We start from the raw sequence: 21723 nt of genomic DNA on the forward strand, positions 1-21723 counted from the left end.
TTAAAAAAAAATTCTTCCTGAAGAACCATTACTGGTTAAACAATGATGGGGAAGGGGGGGGGGGGAGAAGAGAACCAATACCATCCCAATCTTACCAAGGTCAACATAGCATGATCTCTAGTGGTGGTCTGTACCCACCGGAGTCATTATCCAAGTCTCATTTCTCCAATCCCACTTATAAGAAAGACAGAGGAGGCAAAGATTTAGGAGATACAATCACAGCAATCCATCGTGTGCTTCTATTCTAGCTTTGCTGTTAAATATGGAAAACAATGGAAGAGACAGTCCAGTCTAAACTACCTTTGGTGTGAGCATCTTAACACTGCCAAAATGTCCTGTTCCAAAAATTAACAGAATAACCCACAATCTCATTCCCGTCCTGTCACATATCATCATTTTGAAATGTAGGAGAATATTACTTCCTTTCATACATTCTCAACGGATAATGAGTTTTCCTGGCAGGTGTCTCAGGTCTCCACAAGATTGTTTTCTAACAAACTAACCAGTAGATATCAGCAAACAGAGTTTTTCCCTCTAGCAGAGAGAGCTGTAATCACAAGAACTATGCAAGACCCAATTTACTGACCAGTCCACTGTGTCTTAATACTGAAAGATGGGGGGGGGAGAGATTGTGACTTATAAAGACCAGTTAATGGCGAAGGGTTATCGGTTTGTTTGCCTGAGATTTCCAAAGTGTCTCTTATACTTCTAAGTGTGGCCATCGAGGTGGGGTGGGGGGGTTGTACCACCCTGGTTTAATGCTATTTGTGGTCAATCCCTTTTCTCCTCATGGTGGAAAACCATTTTCTTCTATGACATTCTGGTGCTAAATTTGAGGTAGATACTGTGCTTCTTTCATCAAAGTGAGGTAGAACTTTAAATTCTACTTTTTTAGGCATCTAGTACCACAGCAAACTGAGTTCTGCTGGTTTCCTGAGGACTCAAGGACCAAAAACAGTGTTTGTCTAACGCAAGTACCAGTGTTAACTTTTTACACAGTGCAAACTGTGTGTATGTCTAAACATCATCTTTTCTTACTTTTTAATACCCTATTACCTTTTGGCACCTTTGGATATACTTACGTAAAAAACAACAAACCACACACACACACACACACACACACACACACAAAACACAACTCCACACAAAAATGCTTTGGCACTTCTTAATTTAAATCAGAACTAAACATAGGAATCTCCTGATCTTCAAAAGAAATCTTGAGATATGGCTAAAATCAAGCAGAGACCTCTCCTCTTTAATAAATTAATATTGGCTTAACTAACTAAAACAGGCCACACCAATCTCTTGCAATGCCATAAGGAAATGTCCCCCTTGATCCCAGATCTCATTAGGTTTAGGGAGAACATATTTTTAATATATTTTAGGTCTCCATGGCAACCTCCACTTATAGTATTTCTTTGATGGTTTCCCCAAATAAGTTATACTTAAGGGTACCAAAGTTTGCCACCTGAAGTACTGCTGCTCAGCACCATGACTTCCTACTGGGCTTTCAGCATCAACTAAAAAGACTATTTAGCAGAATATTCATAAAGCTTAATCAGGAGCGTAGCGATAATTTGATGGAGAATGCATTTGGGACGGGGGGGGGGGGAGTTGCAATTTATAACAGCTCAAATTCAAGTGTTTAGTGCACAAAATTTAGAAAGCATTTAAAAAACATATTTTGCCTAAACCAGGTTTATTAGCTCAGAAGACTTATACAAAGCACATGTTTGTAGCTTGTAGCTTACGCACTTTTTGGTAGTTCTGCTTTCTACTTGAGTCCTGTGTCTGGGTTGCTGTATAAAGCCCATGAACATGCAAACAGATGGAGTTTAAATCCTGTCACTTATATACCCAATAAAAACCCAAACCCCTAAGGGGCATTTTATGTTGGCATTAAATGTTTCCTGTATTATTACACTACTTAGCTTCATAGTGTTATAAACACTCCTATGTCAGAAGTACACTAATACTTTAGGTGAGGTAACATGTGCTTAGCACTACACCAACTGCAGTTACTGACAGGAGTCACTCAGGGTAGCCAAACAGCAGCATTTTAAAAATAAGACATTTCGATATGCAAGCTGAACGTGTTTATCAGATGCTTCCCCCCACCCCACCGCGGTTTTCTTTGTGCCAAACTGCGGATATCTCAATCCACCAGTAGAAGTAGTGTATTTATGGAAGAACGACACACCATTTCTTTCCTACAAGTAAAGAGATTTCTGGCTTCTCCAAGCTTGTGCAGCAAATAACACACAAAAGTCACAAAGCTCAAAACACTATTCCGCTACCTAACAGTTTTACACAGCAAAATGGGATGGCACAGCACAGAGAACTTTTACTCAACAAAAAAGTAGCTTATTTTAAGAGAAGCCCATCCAAAAGCAAATAGGGTAACATCAATAGAAAGAAGGAAGACAAACACTTGCCTTACAGACACACACACACACGGGATTCTGCCAACTCTACAATTAAAGCTTTTTAACCAGTAATCTTTGGTAGCTAGATCAGGAAGGCTAACCTTACTTCTCAACTTGAGTCCCAAGTAAAATGATCTAATCTGCAATGCCTTCGAACGTCATACGCCGGCCTCATGTGAAGCACGAAATCAAGTCTCCAGCGACACTGCATGGAACCAACACACCTCCAATTTAGACAACAATTTCTGACGTACTGTGATGAGCTGTTAAATGGCAAGTCTTCTATTAAAAGCACACAGATTACCCTTTTCCAGACGAAAACATGGTATTTTGGTGTACACAGAGGGGGCAGAAAACCTTCCAAGCATGATGCAAGGGATTCTTGAAGAGGTGGCACAAAATGTACAGTTGTGGTTGCAGTGCCACTGACAGATTGCTTAGTCCATGCCCCCATCTCCACTAAACTATGCTTTGCAACTAACCAGCTACGTAGTGTGTGGACATCCTCAGACGTCACAACATCAGGCCCACTACAAACGAGGAGGGGAGGAAATGAGAACCCAAAGTGAATTTCACTGCCAAGGATGCGATGGTTCTCAGTGACTGTAGAGAACAGTTTCCCACTTTAAACTATCGCAGCTCTTTTTTGAATAAAACAACCCAGTATCCTAACAGGCTTTGATGCACTCTCTTCAGAGATGCTGGTATTGGCTAATAGGAAAGGCAATGTTTCGAACTAACCTGATTAAACCTATTAGAAACATTAGAGTTCAGGCACTCACCAATTCTATATTTTTCCTGGACCATCCGAATTTGCTGGGGGAAGGGATGCAAGTTTTCTGCATTTTGTGGGCTGCGGTTCAATGGAAAGACAAAACTCAAGCTTCCTGTTTCTAAAAGTTAGTTTCTAAGAAAATACGCAAAGTGCAACTCACAACATCTTTGTTAGTACTGAAATCCCTAGAATTATTTTTTTTTAATTGCCAAAAATGGGCATATGGTAGAGCATTCGTATACATTAACTGGACCACATTTCAGCCTTCATGTGACATCAGTACAGCTTATTTCTTCCTCAGTAATAACAAAGGATAGATACAAAAAAACTACAAAGTCTCGTCACTATGCCAGAAACATCCACCTTATTAATATTTTGGATTTCCAACTAGGATTCTAGTCGAGACACAAACGAAACAGGACAGATATGTCTCCTGAGATAACCTTAGCAAAGGGAATAGCTACAATCCCACCACACACTTGCTCAAGAGTAAGCCCCACGGTGGCCAATGAGGCTTCCTCCCAAATATCTGTATAGAGGAATGTACAGTGTTAAGGTGAGAACTGGAAAATTTAACAGGACAACATGGAGGAATTGCATTCCTATGGTTCGGTACTAAACCTAAAATCTGGAGCTTATTGGAGAAGTCTAAGAATCTCACCTCTCTCAGTGGTAAATTCTGTGGCTGATTAATTTCAAGGAACTCGTAGTTTTGGTTTAAGATACTGCACCCCATTTCACATGGCATTCTTTGGCGCTGGAACAAATGAGGTAGGTTTCAGGGTGGTTCTCTTTCTGTACACTATCTTGTCCCTGAGAGAGGGTGCTACATGGGAGTCCTGGCAAGATGAATTTCCAAGAAATTTATGAAAAGCTCAGATTTCGTTACTACAGTCTCTTTTCCTTCACCCAGGTGCGACTGAAACACCCTGAATCTCCAAAGTTCCGTTGTTTATATCTGAACAATTATAAATGTCTAGAGGCACAAACTAGGCTTGGTTTCTAAAAAGTAAATTCTTCCAGCGCATGCCTTCAAAACACAACATTCGGCCCAAGCTCATTGCCTTTCCATGTGTATTGTAACAGAGAGCTATATCTAAATCTAGAGAGAGAGAGAGAGAGAAAGAGAGCGCACAGACAAAAATATATCTTTTTATAAAGAATGGGGGCGGGGGAGAGAAAGGCTATCAGAGAAACACACGGTCAAAAGAAAGCCCTTGCGCACCTTTCGAGAATAAGTGGCACCAAAACTATGATCCAGAGATTTTGACAGAAGCCACTTTCTCTCGAGGCTTTCCACACACACAAGCACCCGCACACCCAGGCAGGCACCTCCTCATGCTGCCTTGGAGGTAAAACTTCTAAACGTTTCCAAGTTTGGAGAGCAGCTTGCCCAGCAGTGAGAAGGGAAAGGAGGGCTGCTCCCAGAGGTTCCACATACAGGGAGGACATTTACCACTTGCGCCTTTGGACCCGTGTCCAAAGCCACCAAAGAAAGAGAAGCTAAACATATTCATAACGCCTTGTGCATTTTCCTAAGCAGCTTCCTTTTGTGTTGTGGGGATACTGCATTTTTCTTTTACAAAAAAATAATAATACATGAAAAACAGCAAATACCAATGAAGAACCACCTGGGCTTCCCTCCCTGGCCCAGGGAACCCCATCCCACTTACAAAAAAAGACCAAAGCCTTTTGGAAACGACGACTCTTTTAACGCTGAACAGTATGTCAAATGCACTGAGGTATTAAAAAGAAAATAAAGGAGAACAAGGAACAAGTTCTCTGCTGCAGCAGCATCTAAAAACAGGACCCCTTCACCGCCGCCATAAAACAAAAGAACTCCCCACAGTATGGTCAGAACAACAAAATTAAAAATACCTAAAAACTACCGATTTTCTTTCTTTCTTCTTTTTAAAGATGAGAGTGTGTGCCTTTTCGGCAGAGTCTACAGGATTTGCTGCCCAAACCAGCTAGCGTGCACAAAACCATGAATGCCCCCACATCCGAGGGTGGGGTGTGGGAAGAAGTAGTAGTTTAATATTATGCTGCACTGTGTATACTGTGGAGGTAAAAGGAACACAAATATAATGAGGTAGATAAAAGTACATTCATCTATAAAAAAAATTAAAGATGAGGTAGGTTTGAAACTAACGTTGCAATTTGTGTGTGTGTGTGTTTGTGTGTTTTCTTAAAAGGATTTTCCCTGAGACAGTTTTCTTCTTAAGTATAGATTAAAGAGAGATCAGAAGACGAGTATGCGATTGTTTCCAAAGTCAACCACAACAATCATGCCATCTGGGGTGACTGTTATACCTGAAGGACGGTCCATCTGACCAAAGCCACTTCCCTGAGTGCCAAATTTGCATAAAAAGCTGCCATTTGGCTCAAATATCTGCACGCGGTGGTTCCTGGAATCTGCCACAATGATTCGGCCTTCCTGGTCCACGGCCACACCTTGTGGGCGCAGAAACTGGCCGTTGCTTGTGCCTTCGGAGCCAAGGAAGCGGGCCGACTGACAGTCGGGGTGTATGACCAGGAGACGGTGATTGTTGAAATCCGTCACGACCAGGTGGCCTTCGTGATTGAACGTCACTCCTCTCGGGGAATCAAAGTGCTTCCAGAGTGCCCCTTCAAAACCGTACTTGTTCAGGAACACTCCGTCAGGCCCAAAGAGCTGAACCCGATGGTTCCTCGTGTCGGACACCAGGATTTTGCCCTCGGAGTTCACCGCTACATCCCACGGGTAATTGAACTGCCCGTTCTTGGTTCCTTTCTCCCCGAACTTCAGAATGAACTGGCCATCAAAGGTGAAGATCTGGATGCGATGATTGTCCTTGTCGGCCACGACAATCCGCCGCGAGGAGTCGGAGGCCACACCGGCAGGCCTGTCAAACTGGCCAGGCCTGGAGCCCAAGGTGCCAAACTTGTGGTGGAAGGCGCCGCAAGGCTTAAAGACCTGGATGCGGTTGTTGCTGCGGTCGGCGACGATGATGTAGCCTTCCTTGTCTACACTGACGCCCCAGGGGCGGCACAGCTTGCCCTCGCTATCCCCCTCGCTGGCAAAACAGAGCCCTGGGAGCCCGATGCCAACATAGCTGCGCCCTGACTTGACGGTGACTTTGAACGGGCTGTTTTCTATGTGCTGGTTGCACATCATGACCGAAATCAGGTGTTCCCCTTCCATCTGCGGTCTGTAATTGACGATATAGGTTCCGTTCTGCTGGTCGCTAATATCTGCCCCAAAGAGATTTCCATCGGGCCCCATGACCACGGCAGAGATCATGTCTCCCCCAGAAAGACGCGTCTCCCCGTCGTGGTCATAGCCGATCACTGTGAAAGAGGCCACTTTGCCCTGCAGTGCACGCTTGAGACCTTCTCCAGTGGCTTTGGTCAGAGGAGCGAAGGCCCCGCTGCTGACAAACCCCATAGACTTGATGGCCATATACAATGCCTGATCAGGAGGAGTGAACATGACCCTGTCGTCCTCTTGGGGCTGCAGGAAGCCTCGGACGTTCTTCAGCTCCTGCACCTGAGCGAGCATCCGGTCGCGAGCCAGGAGGATATCCATGCTCCGACCTTCCTCAAGGACCTGCTGCACTGCGCTGATGGTGTTGTCCAACTTGTTTAGATTCTGACGCAGTTTCTCAACCTGTAGGTAGAGGGACTTGGCTTTCACTTGGCGGATTTTCTCCACCTAAAACGAAGGTAACACAGAGACACAATTCGTACGCTGTTTGAGAAGTATCTGACAAGTTTGTTAAGAAAGCATGCCGAATTTCTGCTCAAATAGATCTAGGGCTGCTCTTTGGTCCAAGGCCAGGGTCTACCTTATTTTATTAATGTACTCATCTGAGTCTCTGTCCTCCTCCATTATGGCAGCCACTTTCCCACCTTTGTGGGTTTTCATGTTGCCTTTGCTCATGTCGGTGTCTGAGGCCTCCTCTGAAGCTTCAAACAGGGCTCCATCTATTTCCTCCTGAAGACCTAAACTTGCAGATTTACTTTTTGGTGCCCATATTCCTTGGATCATCACCTTATCTAGGCTGTATAAAACTATTTGATTAGATGTCAATAGGATTTTGTCTTGGGGCAATTGGAGACACAGAATTATGCTGCCATTTTGTTTTCCAGCTAGCTATGCCCCACCAAAAAAACGCAACTATGCATCCTTTGTCTCTAGGATATCATAAATGCTGTTGGCAGCTTGAGCTGTGTATTTCAGATGTTAAAGGAAAGAAGAATTCTGATGTGTTGACAAATGCTTATAGAGCAAAAAAATACGGTAGTTTGTAGCAAGAATACATGGCTTTGTAGTTTCAGAATTTGCTGTAAAAACTAAAGTACATTTCACATTTGGGGGGCGGGTTATAGCTCTATATACTTCCCATGTTTAATTTATCAAGGACTGGATGATAGCCAGTTTGGTCAAGCAGAGAACAGGCTGGTTCAGATGGAACATTAAAACCCTAGTTTAGCTTTGCATGAAAGAACCCAACTTCTCCCAGGCCCTCTCCTCCTTCAGCACAGCCACACAGAGTTCAGAAAGTTTCACTTCCATCTGAAATTAGCCACAACTTGCTGGGTCATCCAATACCTTACAAATCAGAGTTGCATCTAAATTACTGTGACTGAAAACAAGACAATGTGAAACTATGGTTTATGCAGCTGGCTGGTTTCCATGAACAGTTGAGATCAGTCAGAGTTTGCCAAGATTTGGATGACAGAAGAGAGGAAAGTATATCAGCTCATTCACCACGGCAAGGCTAGCATCATTCCTGCAATTCTAACCTATGTTTAATACAGGTGCAGGCAACATGGTGCCCCTCCAGAAGTTGCTTTGGACTACAGCTCCCATCAGCCCCAGCAAGCACAGGCAATGCTCAGGAATGATGGAACCTGTAGTCCAGCAATGTTGGCATGGCACCATAGTTTAGTGCTTTGTCTGAATTCAGCTACTCTTTCACAGAACTTTTTTTTCTTGTTCCTTTTATAGATGAGTAACCATAACACATGTTTATTGTGAAGGCAAACAAGAGAACCAGCTGTTTAAACAAGACACAGATCAGCAGGGAATGCCCTGTCCCATTTGCCAAGTGGCAATAAAGTGTGCCATTGTGGTTCATGAACCAGATGGCAGTCCCAGGGTCTTATTTCTTTCTTTTTTACCTTCCATAGCAGCTCACACTCCCTTTCTTCTAGGGCCTTCTTGTGTCTAGATGTCACTGCTTTCACTTCAGACTGTACCATTTTTGCCTTCATCTCAACTTGTTCTGCTACAGCTTGGGCCTGCTCAATGCTGAGCTAAAAAGCAAGAGGGAGAGAAAGAAAAAAATAACTTTTAAGTCAATCTGATTCAACAGTAGCACACGGTGGATTTCTCGTGCAATACAACTCTTCTAGAACTGAAGCAGAAAGTGACCAATACATCACCAACTCCCACAGCATGGGGCAAAAAGTTCAAGGTTAGTGTGTTCAAGACTTGACCAAGATAACCATCAGGTTTTTCAGTGGAAGAGGGAGGGAGCTTCTACCCATGACCGGGCCAGGCTACCTCTCTCCAATTCAACACACACACAGCAAGCAGCTACACACAATCCGTCAGCAAGAAGCTAGTAGAAAGCGCACTGTCAAAACCCGAAAGTCTCATTTCTTTGGGATGTTTGTACAGTGGTACCTCGGGTTAAGAACTTAATTCGTTCTGGAGGTCCGTTCTTAACCTGAAACTGTTCTTAACCTGAAGCACCACTTTAGCTAATGGGGCCTCCCGCTGCCGCTCGATTTCTGTTCTCATCCTGAAGCAAAGGTCTTAACCCGAGGTACTATTTCTGGGTTAGTGGAGTCTGTAACCTGAAGCGTCTGTAACCCGAGGTACCACTGTAGATTCTTCTTCACTTTTCAAACTTTTAAAAAGGCATTGTACGGGGGGGGGGAGTACAAATAGGGAAACATTAGTCTAATTCAGTGGGTTTTTTAGCCCAGGCTTTAACATGTCTTGCAGCCCTCTATCTCCTGCTGTCATCCTCCTCCTCACCCTCCAACTCAATGGCAGCAAGATGTTTAAAATTGAGAATTGGCTCTTCAATATTTCTTAGGGAACACCCCTAGCCCAATACTACATCAGCTTACAAGACCACCATCATTTTGACAAATGGCAGGCTTCTTCATCTCCTGGACATAATGCACTTTTCCTTCCTTCATTTTCAGAAGTGATTTGAAAACCAGTAGAGCGGTTCGGGTGCCAGAATAAGGCTGGGGGAGAGACCTGGGTTCAAATCCCCACCCAGACATGAAACTCTCTCTGGGTGACCTTGGTCCAGTCATTACTTCTCAGCCTAGCCTACTTCACAGGGCTGTTGTGAGGATAAAAGAAAGAGAGGAGGACCATAAGCTCTTTGGTAGAAAAAGACAGGATATACACCCTGGGTAGGCAAACTAAGGCCCGGGGGCTGGATCCGGCCAAATCGCCTTCTAAATTTGGCCCGTGGATGGTCCGGGAATCAGTTTGCTTTTACATGAGTAGAATGTGTCATTTTATTTAAAATGCATCTCTGGGTTATTTCTGGGGCATAGGAATTCGTTCATTATTTTTTTCAAAATATAGTCTGCCCCCCCCCCCGTAAGGTCTGAGGGACAGTGGACTGGCCCCCTGCTGGAAAAGTTTGCTGACCCCTGATATAAACAGTTGGTTGTTGTCCCCCCCCCCTTAGTAATAGCCATCACTCAGCAATGCTCCAAGTGCACTAAACTTAAGCAACAAAGAGAGCACGAGCTCAGTGCAATGTTTGTCTCCCGCTGCCCCCCGTCCAAAAGAGAGAATAATAAAGCAATAATAATAATTTTATTATTTATACTCCGCCCATCTAGCTGGGTTTCCGCAGCCACTCTGGGTGGCTCACAGCACAGCAAGCAAACCGTGTGCTTATATAGTGCATTGTTAAGTCAGGCATCTAATATTAACCTTATAAGAAGCGATTGGTGGTTTCAGGTTAATTAGGTACTAGCACTAATTTGAACATTCACACTCTAAGCCTGATGCCGATTATAATATTTGCATGCTCCTTTTTAGCAGCTTCAGGATCGGGGAAATTAGCCCTAGTCACTTTACTACCAACCCCACTGCTGAAGATGCAGCTACGCTGACATTTGTTCCTTTGATTATTATAAATTTAAGCTTTAGATTTACGAGCAACACATGATTAACAAAGGTAGATAAGTAGAATTCACCTGGGGGGGGGGGAAGGGTTGAAAACCTACAAGTTCATACCCTTGGGGCTTCTATTGTTTAAGGGGAGAATTTTTTTCCAAAGAGAGTGATTTATTGGGGCAGCAACATATCTATTTACATTGAGATAGCTGTAGTTTTGCAACAAAAGAGAGAGATAAGATCTCTCCATGAAAACTTCCCAGTTGCAGAGAGTTGGCGCGTAAGCCTCCAGCAGCAGCATTCGGTTTGCTCTTCCCCCTCGCAGATGTTTCTTTACAAAAATGGAAATTCCGCATGTTCGTTTCATTTCTCTTATCCAGAGGGCCCATTGAGCAACTAAGCGCTGGCCTTTGTCGCAAAAGTGAAGCAGAAAATGCACCGCAACCATTCCAAGGATCAAGGCTTTCTTTTAAAAGGCTCCATCAGGAGGAGAGTTATGGGGTTTTCCAAGAAGCCTTTTTCAGATCCCTTCCCCCTGAAGTCTCCTCATTGATATACAGCGACTAACAGCAGTGCTGCTGCTATAAGTACAAAGGGCTGGACACTTGCAACCAACGTGGCACAGATCTCTTTCCCTCTAGCCCAGGCATGTCCAAAGTCCATTTCAGGGGTCTAATCCAGGCCCCGTGGCAGGAAATAAGCTCAACAACTTTGGGGTAAAATTGTCAAAAATGCTCAACAACTTGAATCCTAAAAAAAGCTCACCCTCACGCATGTTCACATCTTCAAATCTGGCCCTCTTCGAAAAAAGTTTGGGCACCCCTGCTCTAGCCTGTTTTTAAAATACAGTGGTACATCGGGTTAAGTACTTAATTCGTTCTGGAGGGCTGTTCTTAACCTGAAACTGTTCTTACCCTGAAGCACCACTTTAGCTAATGGGGCCTCCTGCTGCCACCGCTGCACGATTTCTGTTCTCATCCTGAAGCAAAGTTCTTAACCCGAGGTAATATTTCTGGGTTAGCAGAGTCTGTAACCTGAAGCATCTGTAACCTGAAGCATATGTAACCCGAGGTACCACTGTACAGGCACCATCATTGATAAATGCAGCAAGAGGTTTCCTGTGCATACCACGTCAAGATGAAAAGCAAGAAGGCACATGTTTAAATGTTGCCTTGCACAGTAAATGAATGAATGTCTGATAATAAAGGGCAGCTTCTAGGAGACTTGCAATAACATTTAAAAACCATACAGAGTTGCTTAAAAACTGTCAGCAATTTAGCAACAAATCAAACACATTAAATAGCAGCCTTCGCAGGAAAAGCAAAACCTTACCTACAGCACACCAACATAAGACCCAACCAGATCATATTCTATCAAATGTCTGGAAGAGGAGGAAATTCTTAACCTTGCACTTGAAAGATGTCAAGTGTCGACACCAGTCTGGCTTCACTTTGGAGAGCTTTACATGGGTAGTGGAGGACATGTAGAAAGCTAGGCTGAACCATTCCCTTGGCATGCTAACCCTCTCCCTTTCATGCCTTACTTCTGCATGTAGGGTAGTGTTTAAACGTGTAAATCTTTACCTCCAGCCTGGCACAAACCCTGGTACAAATCATATGCAGCTGATCCATACGGGAATCGAACCTGCAACCTTGGCGTTATCAGCACCACACTCTTAACCAGCTAAGTGATCCATCTGCTGCATGTATAAACCAAGTCAATGTGACAAGAGACATTAAAACACGCAGAATTGGGGGCAAATCAGCCGCAGATCAACCCCCAGGCCAGTTTTTATGTTTATTTCATGTTGAGGTTAGAGTTTGCCGATGGAATACAATGGGCTGGTTGCTCAAGTGAAAATAAAGCCTTAAAATAACTTCTCTCACTAGGAACTGACACAGTAGCTGCTGTCATGGCCTCTCCTGGATTGGGAATGCACAGATTCTTCTCTAACTGTCTACTCGCTGGCCCAGCTGAACATTTGGGAATGGCAAACCTTAGACTTATTCCTCCCCCCTCCCTACTTCCTCAGTACTTGAGGGAAAGAAGTTGAGAACATCTATTTCTTCAGTTTTGAATAAAGCACAGCACAGTTTCCTGTTATACTCAAACTTGGTAAACTCTGGTTTACTCTTAACTGTGGTTAGTTCAAGCAAAATAGTACCAAACCATAGTTTAGCATAGGGACGTAGGTGGTGCTGTGGGTTAAACCACAGAGCCTAGGACTTGCCGATCAGAAGGTCGGCGGTTCAAATCCCCACGATGGGGTGAGCTCCTGTTGCTCGGTCCCTGCTCCTGCCAACCTAGCAGTTCAAAAGCATGCCAAGTGCAAGTAGATAAATAGGTACTGCTCCAGTGGGAAGGTAAACGGCGTTTCTGTGCGCTGCTCTGGTTCGCCAGAAGCGGCTTAGTCATGCTGGCCACATGACCCGGAAGCTGTACGCCGGCTCCCTCAGCCAATAAAGCGAGATGAGCGCCGCAACCCGAGTCGGCCATGACTGGACCTAATGGTCAGGGGTCCCTTTACCTTTACGTATAGTTTAGCATATCAGAACTTAGTATCAAGCTTAATTTATAAACATTTGAGGTTTCCCAAGTGATGCTGCGATAATTTGCAACTAGGTTTCTGCAAGCTAATGCCATTCATTGTTTTAAACTATTCTTCTCTGAAAATGCAGCACCACAATTAAAGGAATTCTCTCCCTTACATTTAAAATAAAAAATGGAACCTTCACATCCCCACAACTTTTAAATCATCAGCAAAAAGCAATTTAAAAATGGATTCTTATGAGCTCTAGTGCCACCAGGTGGTGCTATTTAGTGAGAGTGCCTTTTCCTTGTGAAAACAGTTTGAAATACAGTACTTGTACGCATCATTCCAAGTCATTTATAGTGCTTATTTGAATACCAAAGATCTAGGAAATAATGCCCCTTGCATTCCAGATGGAAGAACCAGAGCAATACCACCCATATAAAGTAAGAAAGCGTTTCTGGAGAGGTGAGCTATACCTGTTAAACTAGTTTTGTGGCATCAGTTTATAGCAGAAAGAGGAGTGACCAGAAACACTACTCCCCATACCTTGTAACATAATATAAAGGTTTGTGCCATTTTTTTAGATGGAAAAGAAGTTATGGCACAGCAGACCTTGAGGCCTTAATCCTATTTTATTTTATTTTATTTATTTTATTTTATTTATATTCAGCCCTTCTTCCCTAATACAGTGGTACCTCAGGTTAAGTACTTAATTCGTTCTGGAGCTCCGTTCTTAACCTGAAACTGTTCTTAACCTGAAGCACCACTTTAGCTAATGGGGCCTCCTACTGCCGCCGCACCGCCAGAGCACGGTTTCTGTTCTCATCCTGAAGCAAAGTTCTTAACCTGAAGCACTATTTCTGGGTTAGTGGAGTGTGTAACCTGAAGCGTATGTAACCCGAGGTACCACTGTAATTAGCACAGTGGGTTTCAAGCAGTGTGACATGGCACCCTGGGGTGCTTTGAATGATGGCCGGGGTGCCCTAGGCAACACTGGCCTCTGGCCTTCTTTCCTTCCCTCCCTCCTCTGATGCCTTCTCACATCTCTTCCTCCGAATGGCTTGCACAGCTGTTTGCTGCAGCCCTGGCTACAAGCTCCGCAAGCGAAGGGTGCCTCTGGGGCTGGCCAGGGGGTACTGGTTGCCAGGAGCTAAGGTGGCCTTGGAGTAAACAAGCAAGTGGATGAGGGAGTCCAGCCAGCCAGTCCAACTGCCCTTGCTGTTGGGAATGAAGAAGAGGAGTTTGGATTTGATATCCCGCTTTATCACTACCCTAAGGAGTCTCAAAGCGGATAACATTCTCCTTTCCCTTCCTCCCCCACAACAAACACTCTGTAAGGTGAGTGAGGCTGAGACTTCAGAGAAGTGTGACTAGCCCAAGGTCACCCAGCAGCTGCATGTGGAGGAGCAGGGAAGCGAACCCGGTTCACCAGATTACGAGTCCACCGCTCTCAACCCCTACACCACTGGAATGGACAGACAAGTCCCAGGCCCCTGTGGAGCAGTGTGAGGAGGCACCTCTCTTTCGGGCAGGGGGGCAGCTCAGAGACCACAGGCTGCAGCAGCAGATGCCTGGAGGACTCCCAAGGAGAAGGGAAAGGAGAGGAGGCTGTGAGACCACTCCACAAGGGAGGGTCTTCGAAAAAGGGTGAAAAGCTGCCAGCTCTGCAGGCAAGGGGTGACGTAACTGGGCTCCTGTGCCCCACAGGGGTGCTGCAGAAAAAATGTAGGTGGTTAAGGGAGCCGTGGACTCAAAAAGGTTGAAAACCTCTGGATTAGACAACTATTACTTGCAGTTGATTATAGAAATTGGCCGCTGGGTTTCAAGGAACAGCCACAATATCTGCAGCCCGCCATGCAGCTTGTACAGTGGTACCTCTGGTTGCGAATGGGATCTGTTCCAGAGGCCCGTTCACAACATGAAAAGAGCGCAACCCGCAGCGGCGCATCTGTGCACATGCGGGTTGCGATTCGCCGCTTCTGCGCATGACGTCCTTTTGCACTTCTGCGCATGTACGAGAGGCAAAACCAGGAAGTAACCCTTTCCGGTATTTCCGGGTCGCCGCAGGACGTAACCTGAAAGAACGTAACATGAAGTGGACGTAACATGAGGTATGACTGTACATTTACCTGAATGGCCTGGCGACCCTGTTGAGCATCGGCTAGTAGTTGGATGGTAAGAGTTCTGGAGTCCTGCAGAGCATCTTGGAGGTAGATAAAACTGTGGCCCACGTGACGTCCCATGCTGCATTCCCGGCAGATGGGGACAGAGCAAGTGTCACAGTAGAAGTGCAGCACCTGAAAGAGAGATGGTTCAAGGAGACATGGGTGAACAAAAGCTAGCCCAGAAGTGGGTTTTAAAAACAACGGTTAGCAATGGTCACCTGTAAGATTAGTGAACAATCACAGGGATTCCTCTGATGTCAACAATACGGTGCCATCTAAGGCACTCAGATGCAGAAACTCAAGATATATAAGCTGATTGCCAAATGGCCCCGTAAACCTGGTCACCACAATGCAATGGCCAGGTGCCCCCTCCCCCATGGTGGGAATTATTATTATTGCTGATTTCATTTCTATACTGCTTTATATTTTAAAGGGGAAAAAATCTCAAAGCCCATTACAACATGATCAAACTAGAAATATAACTATCTAGAATAAAATGAAGTCAAGCTTCAAACTGAAATTCAAGCTAAATACATTTCAGGTCCTTCTCTGACATTTTGCTTTCCCCCTGTTTATTTACCTACTTAATTCATAGAGCTGCCCCCCCATAGCAGAAGTACTGTAGGAAGCCAGTGTGGTGTAGTGGTTAGAGCAGGGGTCAGCAACCTAAGGCCCATGGGCCTGAAGCATTTGACCGGCCCATGAGCCGCCCCCAAACTGAGCTACTGGCGCAGCATGGCATGGGGACTTGCTTCCACGGTGCCGCAAATCGCGGGCATGTGCACGATCCGGCCCACAGAGGGATCTCTGCAGAACCAATCCAGCCCAGGCAAGATAAATCTTGCTGACCCCTGGGTTAGAGTGTCAGACTAGGACCTGGCAGATCAGGGTTCAAATCCCCACTCAGTTGTGAAGCACACTGGGTGACCATGAGCCAGTCACATCCTCTTAACCTACCTCACAGGGTCGTTGTAGGGATTAATTGGGGAGGGGGTGAACCATGTACTCCTTGGGAGAAAGGATATAGATTCAATAAACAGGCTCTTCAGAAAGCTGGAAGGGCCAGTCAGATGGAGATGTCTATAGCCAACCTGGAATCCTGAGATCTCCGTGCGGTCTCAATTGGACCTGCACGAGTCACAAAACACGCCTGGAGAATTTCTTGCACTGCTGAGATGGTGTGTGTGTGTGTGTGTGTGTGTGTGTGTGTGTGTAAATGTAAAGGGACCCCTGACCATTTGGTCCAGTCGTGGCCGACTCTGGGGTTGTGGCGCTCATCTCGCTTTATTGGCCGAGGGAGCCAGCGTTTGTCCGCAGACAGCTTCCGCGTCACATGGCCAGCATGACTAAGCCGCTTCTGGCAAATCAGAGCAGTGCACGGAAACGCCGTTTACCTTCCCGCTGGAGTGGTACCTATTTATCTACTTGCACTTTGACATGCTTTTGAACTGCTAGGTTGGCAGGAGCAGGAACCAAGCAATGGGAGCTCACTCCATCACGGGGATTCGAACCGCCAATGTTCTGATCGGCAAGTCCTAGGCTCTGTGGTTTAACCCACAGAGCCACCGCATCCCTTTGTGTGTGTGTAGATCCCCCCCAATTTTTAAAACATTTTCTTCAACTTCTTTAAAAACTTGCAATTCTGTCATTAAAGGGGCCTACAGTGAACTTTCTCAAAACAAAGCATGAAGAGGGTTAGTTGAATTGTCCATCAGTAAATCAGAAAGCTCCTGGGGACGCAGGTGGCGCCTGGGGACGCAGGTGGCGCTGTGGGTTAAAGCCTCAGCGCCTAGGACTTGCCGATCGAAAGGTCGGCGGTTCGAATCCCTGCGGCGGGGTGCGCTCCCGCTGCTCGGTCCCAGCGCCTGCCAACCTAGCAGTTCGAAAGCACCTCCGGGTGCAAGTAGATAAATAGGGACCGCTTACCAGCGGGAAGGTAAACAGCGTTTCCGTGTGCGGCTCTGGCTCGCCAGAGCAGTGATGTCACGCTGGCCACGTGACCCGGAAGTGTCTCCGGACAGCGCTGGCCCCTGGCCTCTTGAGTGAGATGGGCGCACAACCCCAGAGTCTGTCAAGACTGGCCCGTATGGGCAGGGGTACCTTTACCTTTTACCTTTAAATCAGAAAGCTATTTTCACATTCCATCCAGCATGGTAGCAAACTTTTAACAATCCATTCAAGAGAAAATGGCAAAAGCCATTCCTTGCACCATCCCTGTTCCTATTGATTCTGCCTGGAAAACACCCTCTAAGAACTCAAGTCAGGTTGAATATATAATCCCTGAACCTATATATCAGCTTCAAATTTACCTCTTGGAAACACATGAAGTTCAAACAGCACAAATTAAGTTCAAACAATGGGTAACAGTCAATCAGCAAAAGGGATGGGCAAGTGATAACAGGATCAGACATTCCTGTGTGTCACTCTCAACATTTAAGTTCAAACAAATCCAGGTGGTCAAGATGGTTTCTTCAACACTACAGGGCCAAGAGGGATAATTTTATTTAGGGATTCATTCATCTTTATTTACACACACATTGCAGTCTAATACCCATGCTTTCCCTAAATGCCTGGACCACAATCCTTTAAAATAAAAAAACTGTGAATATTTCTGTCTAACAAATCTCTTGTTATGTAAAGTTCAGTACTATTCTTTTGGCAAAACATCTCTCAACAACAGGATTTATCATAGTGTTGCACGGAGTACAGAAAAACCCTCTTCTACTAGTTTTAAAGCAGTAAGAAAGCGAAAAACTTGAGGCAGGCCAACTAGTGAGTCACATGAATATCACAATTCGCCTGCTTGTTAAAAGTATCCTCCTTCCCCCCCACCCCTTTCTACTCAAAGGGGCCATCTGAAGAGAAAATGGCGTCAATATGAGCAAGGGTTCAGCTTCAAGCTAAACCTACTATTAACCCTCTGAAACAGTTAATGCCAGAAGCAAAGCTAGGTCAAAGGCCAGAGAGCAGTCCTGTCATGCAGATCCAGATTCTACTTTCTGCAAGAATACAAGGCACAGTGTAGGAGTCATTCAGGCACACAAACTACAGAAGAAGAGAGGGGAAAGCAATCAAAACAATTAACAGATTTTTATTTTATTTTAAGAAAGCCTCTAGTCCACTAGCATATCAAGAAATGCTAGCTCAGTAACAATAGTTCTCCAACATTTTGTTCCAGGCCAAACAGGTTCCTTTTTTAAAAAAGGCTTTGTATATAAAGAAAAATGTTTTTTAAAAGTCTTCAGTACAAAACTGGTTTTTCAAGTTAGCCTATGGAGACTGTGGCAGTCCTGAGCCTAGCTACTGGAAGTGTCTCAAGCAATAATTCACAGTTTCTTTTCTCTCATCACAGAAGGTGGTAATGTGTCAGGATACTGCAGGAGTGCTGGGGTGGGGGAGAAGAATTGCCCCAAATTGGCAATTTACAGATTTTGGAGTTTGCCAGATTGGCCCAAAGACAAGTTTTGGAGCAGTAACTGCTTTGAGCGCTGCTCTCTCACTCCGAACAAAGGCTACAATATACCACTCAACTGCTTGTTGGCGGGTGGTTTGAATGGAGTTTCTTTACAAAGGTTGCATTTGTGCCTTTCCAAGGGAAACAAAAACAAAATTGCACCGACCGCCTTCTTCAAAAGGTCCCTAAGAGTCTTTGGAATGCCATGCAACTTTCTGCTTCTGGTGCAAAAGTGCATGGCAACATTTGCCAACAAGTGCCTCAAACAAATACACATTCATTTGTCTATAAACTTTCCAAATTCTACAGCAAAGAAAGATGAATTGAAAGAGCACACTCAGAGGCATGTACACACTTCAGTCTTGATCTTACACTAGCCAGTAAATGAAAATCTTTTTAGTGAGGGGAGAAAACAAATTAACTGATCCATTTCTCATTCCCTCATGGGCTTCCTCAGAATTCAACATACATTGTTTTACCCTCCTCCTCCACCACCTACAAAGGGACGTGGGTGGTGCTGTGGGTTACACTACAGAGCCTAGGACTTGCTGATCAGAAGGTCAGCGGTTCGAATCCCTGTGACAGGGTGAGCTCCCGTTGCTCGGTCCCTGCTCCTGCCAACCTAGCAGTTCGAAAGCACATCAAAGTGCAAGTAGATAAATAGGTACCACTCTGGCGGGAAGGTAAATGGCGTTTCCGTGCGCTGCTCTGGTTCGCCAGAAGCAGCTTAGTCATGCTGGCCACGTGACCCGGAAGCTGTATGCCGGCTCCCTCGGCCAATAAAGCAAGATGAGCACTGCAACCCTAGTGTCGGTCATGACTGGACCTAATGGTCAGGGGTCCCTTTACCTTTTTACCACCACCTACACCAATAAGGTAGTGGGTAGGAGATTAGCCTCCCCACCCTTATCCCATGCAAATGCAACAGGAGCAAGATCAGCCCAAATCTTTCTTGCCTAAGGCTGGGGGGCCAATCCATCAGAGGAAACTAAAAACTCTACAACAGGGGTCAGCAAACTTTTTCAGCAGGGGGCCGGTCCACTGTCCCTAAGATCTTGTGGGGGGCCGGACTATATTTTGAAGGGGGGGGAATGAACAAATTCCGGTTGCCCCACAAATAACCCAGAGATGCATTTTAAATAAAAGCAGACATTCTACTCATGTAAAAACACACTGATTTCTGGACCGTCTGCGGGACGGATTGAGAAGGCGATTGGGCCGGATCCGGCCCCCGGGCCTTAGTTTACCTATCCATGCTCTACAATGATGAGCACAGACTCATGAAGCTTGGAGCATGCAAGGATTTCAAATGACAGCTATATTCAACATGATAACAATATGAAAACTTTGGTAGATCTTCAATCTGCAGGCAACGATTTAACAAAATATACCATAAAATTGAAAGGGATTTCTTTAGCAACTGATTTCACTGGGCTCTTAACAGCTGGGTTTTCATCTTTCATAGATACCAATAGGAGGAGGGGCTGAAACAGGTTTAATTGACCATTACTCAAAGTGACTGAGGCCTATATTAATTATGTTTATGTATGGAAATGCCAAGGCTTAATATACCCTCAAGCATTATAAACACAAGTGCCTCTCCATTCAAAGTCCACGGACACTCTTTTGGAAAGAAAAATTTTGTGTGTGTGTGTGTGTGTTTTGTCAGGAAGGGGACCCTGGTAAGATGGATACAAATTCATGAGGGTAAGTCAAGAAGAAGTAATATAATTCATATAAACAACAACAACCCCAAAACTTCAGGCAACATAATGAAGTTGAACTTGGTGCAGAATCATAATTTTTGACCACAGAAATTTCAGATTATTAAAAAGTGATGAGCGGGGGTCTCAAGGTGGCCTGCAACCCTCCACAATTCTCCTGGAGTTTTCCGAGCTCAAGTGGGAGGGTTAAAAAGGTTGGCAGTAAATGACAAAATAGTAATGCAGCGGACCTCAAGCACAGGTTGGGGCAGTGGGCAAAGAGAGGCCTGGGCTTGAGCCTTAAAAGGTAAAGGACCCCTGACCATTAGGTCAAGTCGTGACAAACTCTGGGGTTGTGGCGCTCATCTCGCTTTACTGGCCGAGGGAGCCGGCGTACAGCTTCCGGGTCATGTGGCCAGCATGACTAAACCGCTTCTGGCGAACCAGAGCAGCGCACGGAAACGTCATTTACCTTCCCGCCGGAGCGGTACCTATTTATCTACTTGCACTTTAACGTGCTTTCGAACTGCTAGGTTGGCAGGAGCTCACCCTGTTGCGGGGATTTGAACTGCTGACCTTCTGATCGGCAACTCCTAGGCTCTGTGGTTTAACACACAGCGCCACCCGCGTCCCTGGGCTTGAGCCTTAGTATAGAGTTAATAATAGAAATAAAAATATTATAATTTTATTATTTGTGCTGCCCCCACCCCTACCTGCCCATCTTCCTGAGTTACATCTACACCCATGTTATGGGTGGCATCAAGTTACTTTGCATGGCAAAGTGCGGGGCTTAAGGTTCAGTCTATGTCAGTGTGGGCTACATGACTTGCTGCTAGACCTGCAGAGTAAGCTGCGAGGACCATCCACCACTCATCCAGCTTCACCCAGTGGCAAATGGCCAAATTAACATGGGAGAGGAAGGAAAGAGAAAGAGAAAAAGAGAAAGGAAGGAAGGAAGGAAGGAAGGAAGGAAGGAAGGAAGGAAGGAAGGGGCAGAACGGCAGGGTTTTTACAACTGCAATCTAGCACGAAGTTTAGGCAATGGTTGTCCAACTTGCCGCCCCTTCCCCCGAAGCAACAATCTCATCCATTCCATATGCAGGGACAAAATGCTACCACACAACTGCACAATTCGGGGATCACATTATGAGCCAAATCCTGGCATGGCAGTGGCAGACCCGGGTGTCAGGATTGCTTCACCACTGCTGAATACTTACAAAGCATGCATACGGTGTAGCATTTTAAAAGCATAGCATGAATGGGTGGAACTGAACCAACCCCCCAATCTCATACCTACTCCCCCCGCCTGAAATTTCATCCCAATTACTGCCCCGCCCCAGGCTATTTTCTATCTAGCACAGTATCAAATGAAACCCTAAGAGGGGGTTGGGGAGAGAGCATGCTAGGGAGAAAACCATGGAGTGGTGTTGAAAGGCTCGGCTCCCCATCTTCTGGCAACTTAGTTCTCCTCCCAAAACAGGAATTTAAGGTAACATGGACTCAGTTGTGCTCCCCCAGCCTGG

At 45.3% G+C, this 21723-nt stretch overlaps 1 protein-coding gene across 1 annotated transcript in view; it reads right to left on the reverse strand.

Annotated features, from left to right (window-relative positions):
• Nucleotides 1-3: 3 nt before the first annotated feature.
• Nucleotides 4-21723, reverse strand: part of TRIM71 (tripartite motif containing 71) — a 53532-nt gene continuing 31812 nt past the window's right edge. Inside the window, exons 2-4 of the mRNA XM_079947214.1 lie at nt 15008-15175; nt 8368-8502; nt 4-6895 (exon numbers count right to left, since the gene is read on the reverse strand). Coding sequence (XP_079803340.1) covers nt 5444-6895; nt 8368-8502; nt 15008-15175 — 1755 coding nt within the window. The 3' untranslated portion in view covers nt 4-5443. The remainder of the gene's footprint in view (nt 6896-8367; nt 8503-15007; nt 15176-21723) is intronic.

This window comes from Podarcis cretensis (assembly GCF_951804945.1).
Source record: "Podarcis cretensis genome assembly, chromosome: 12".
In the NCBI taxonomy this organism is placed as follows: domain Eukaryota; kingdom Metazoa; phylum Chordata; class Lepidosauria; order Squamata; family Lacertidae; genus Podarcis; species Podarcis cretensis.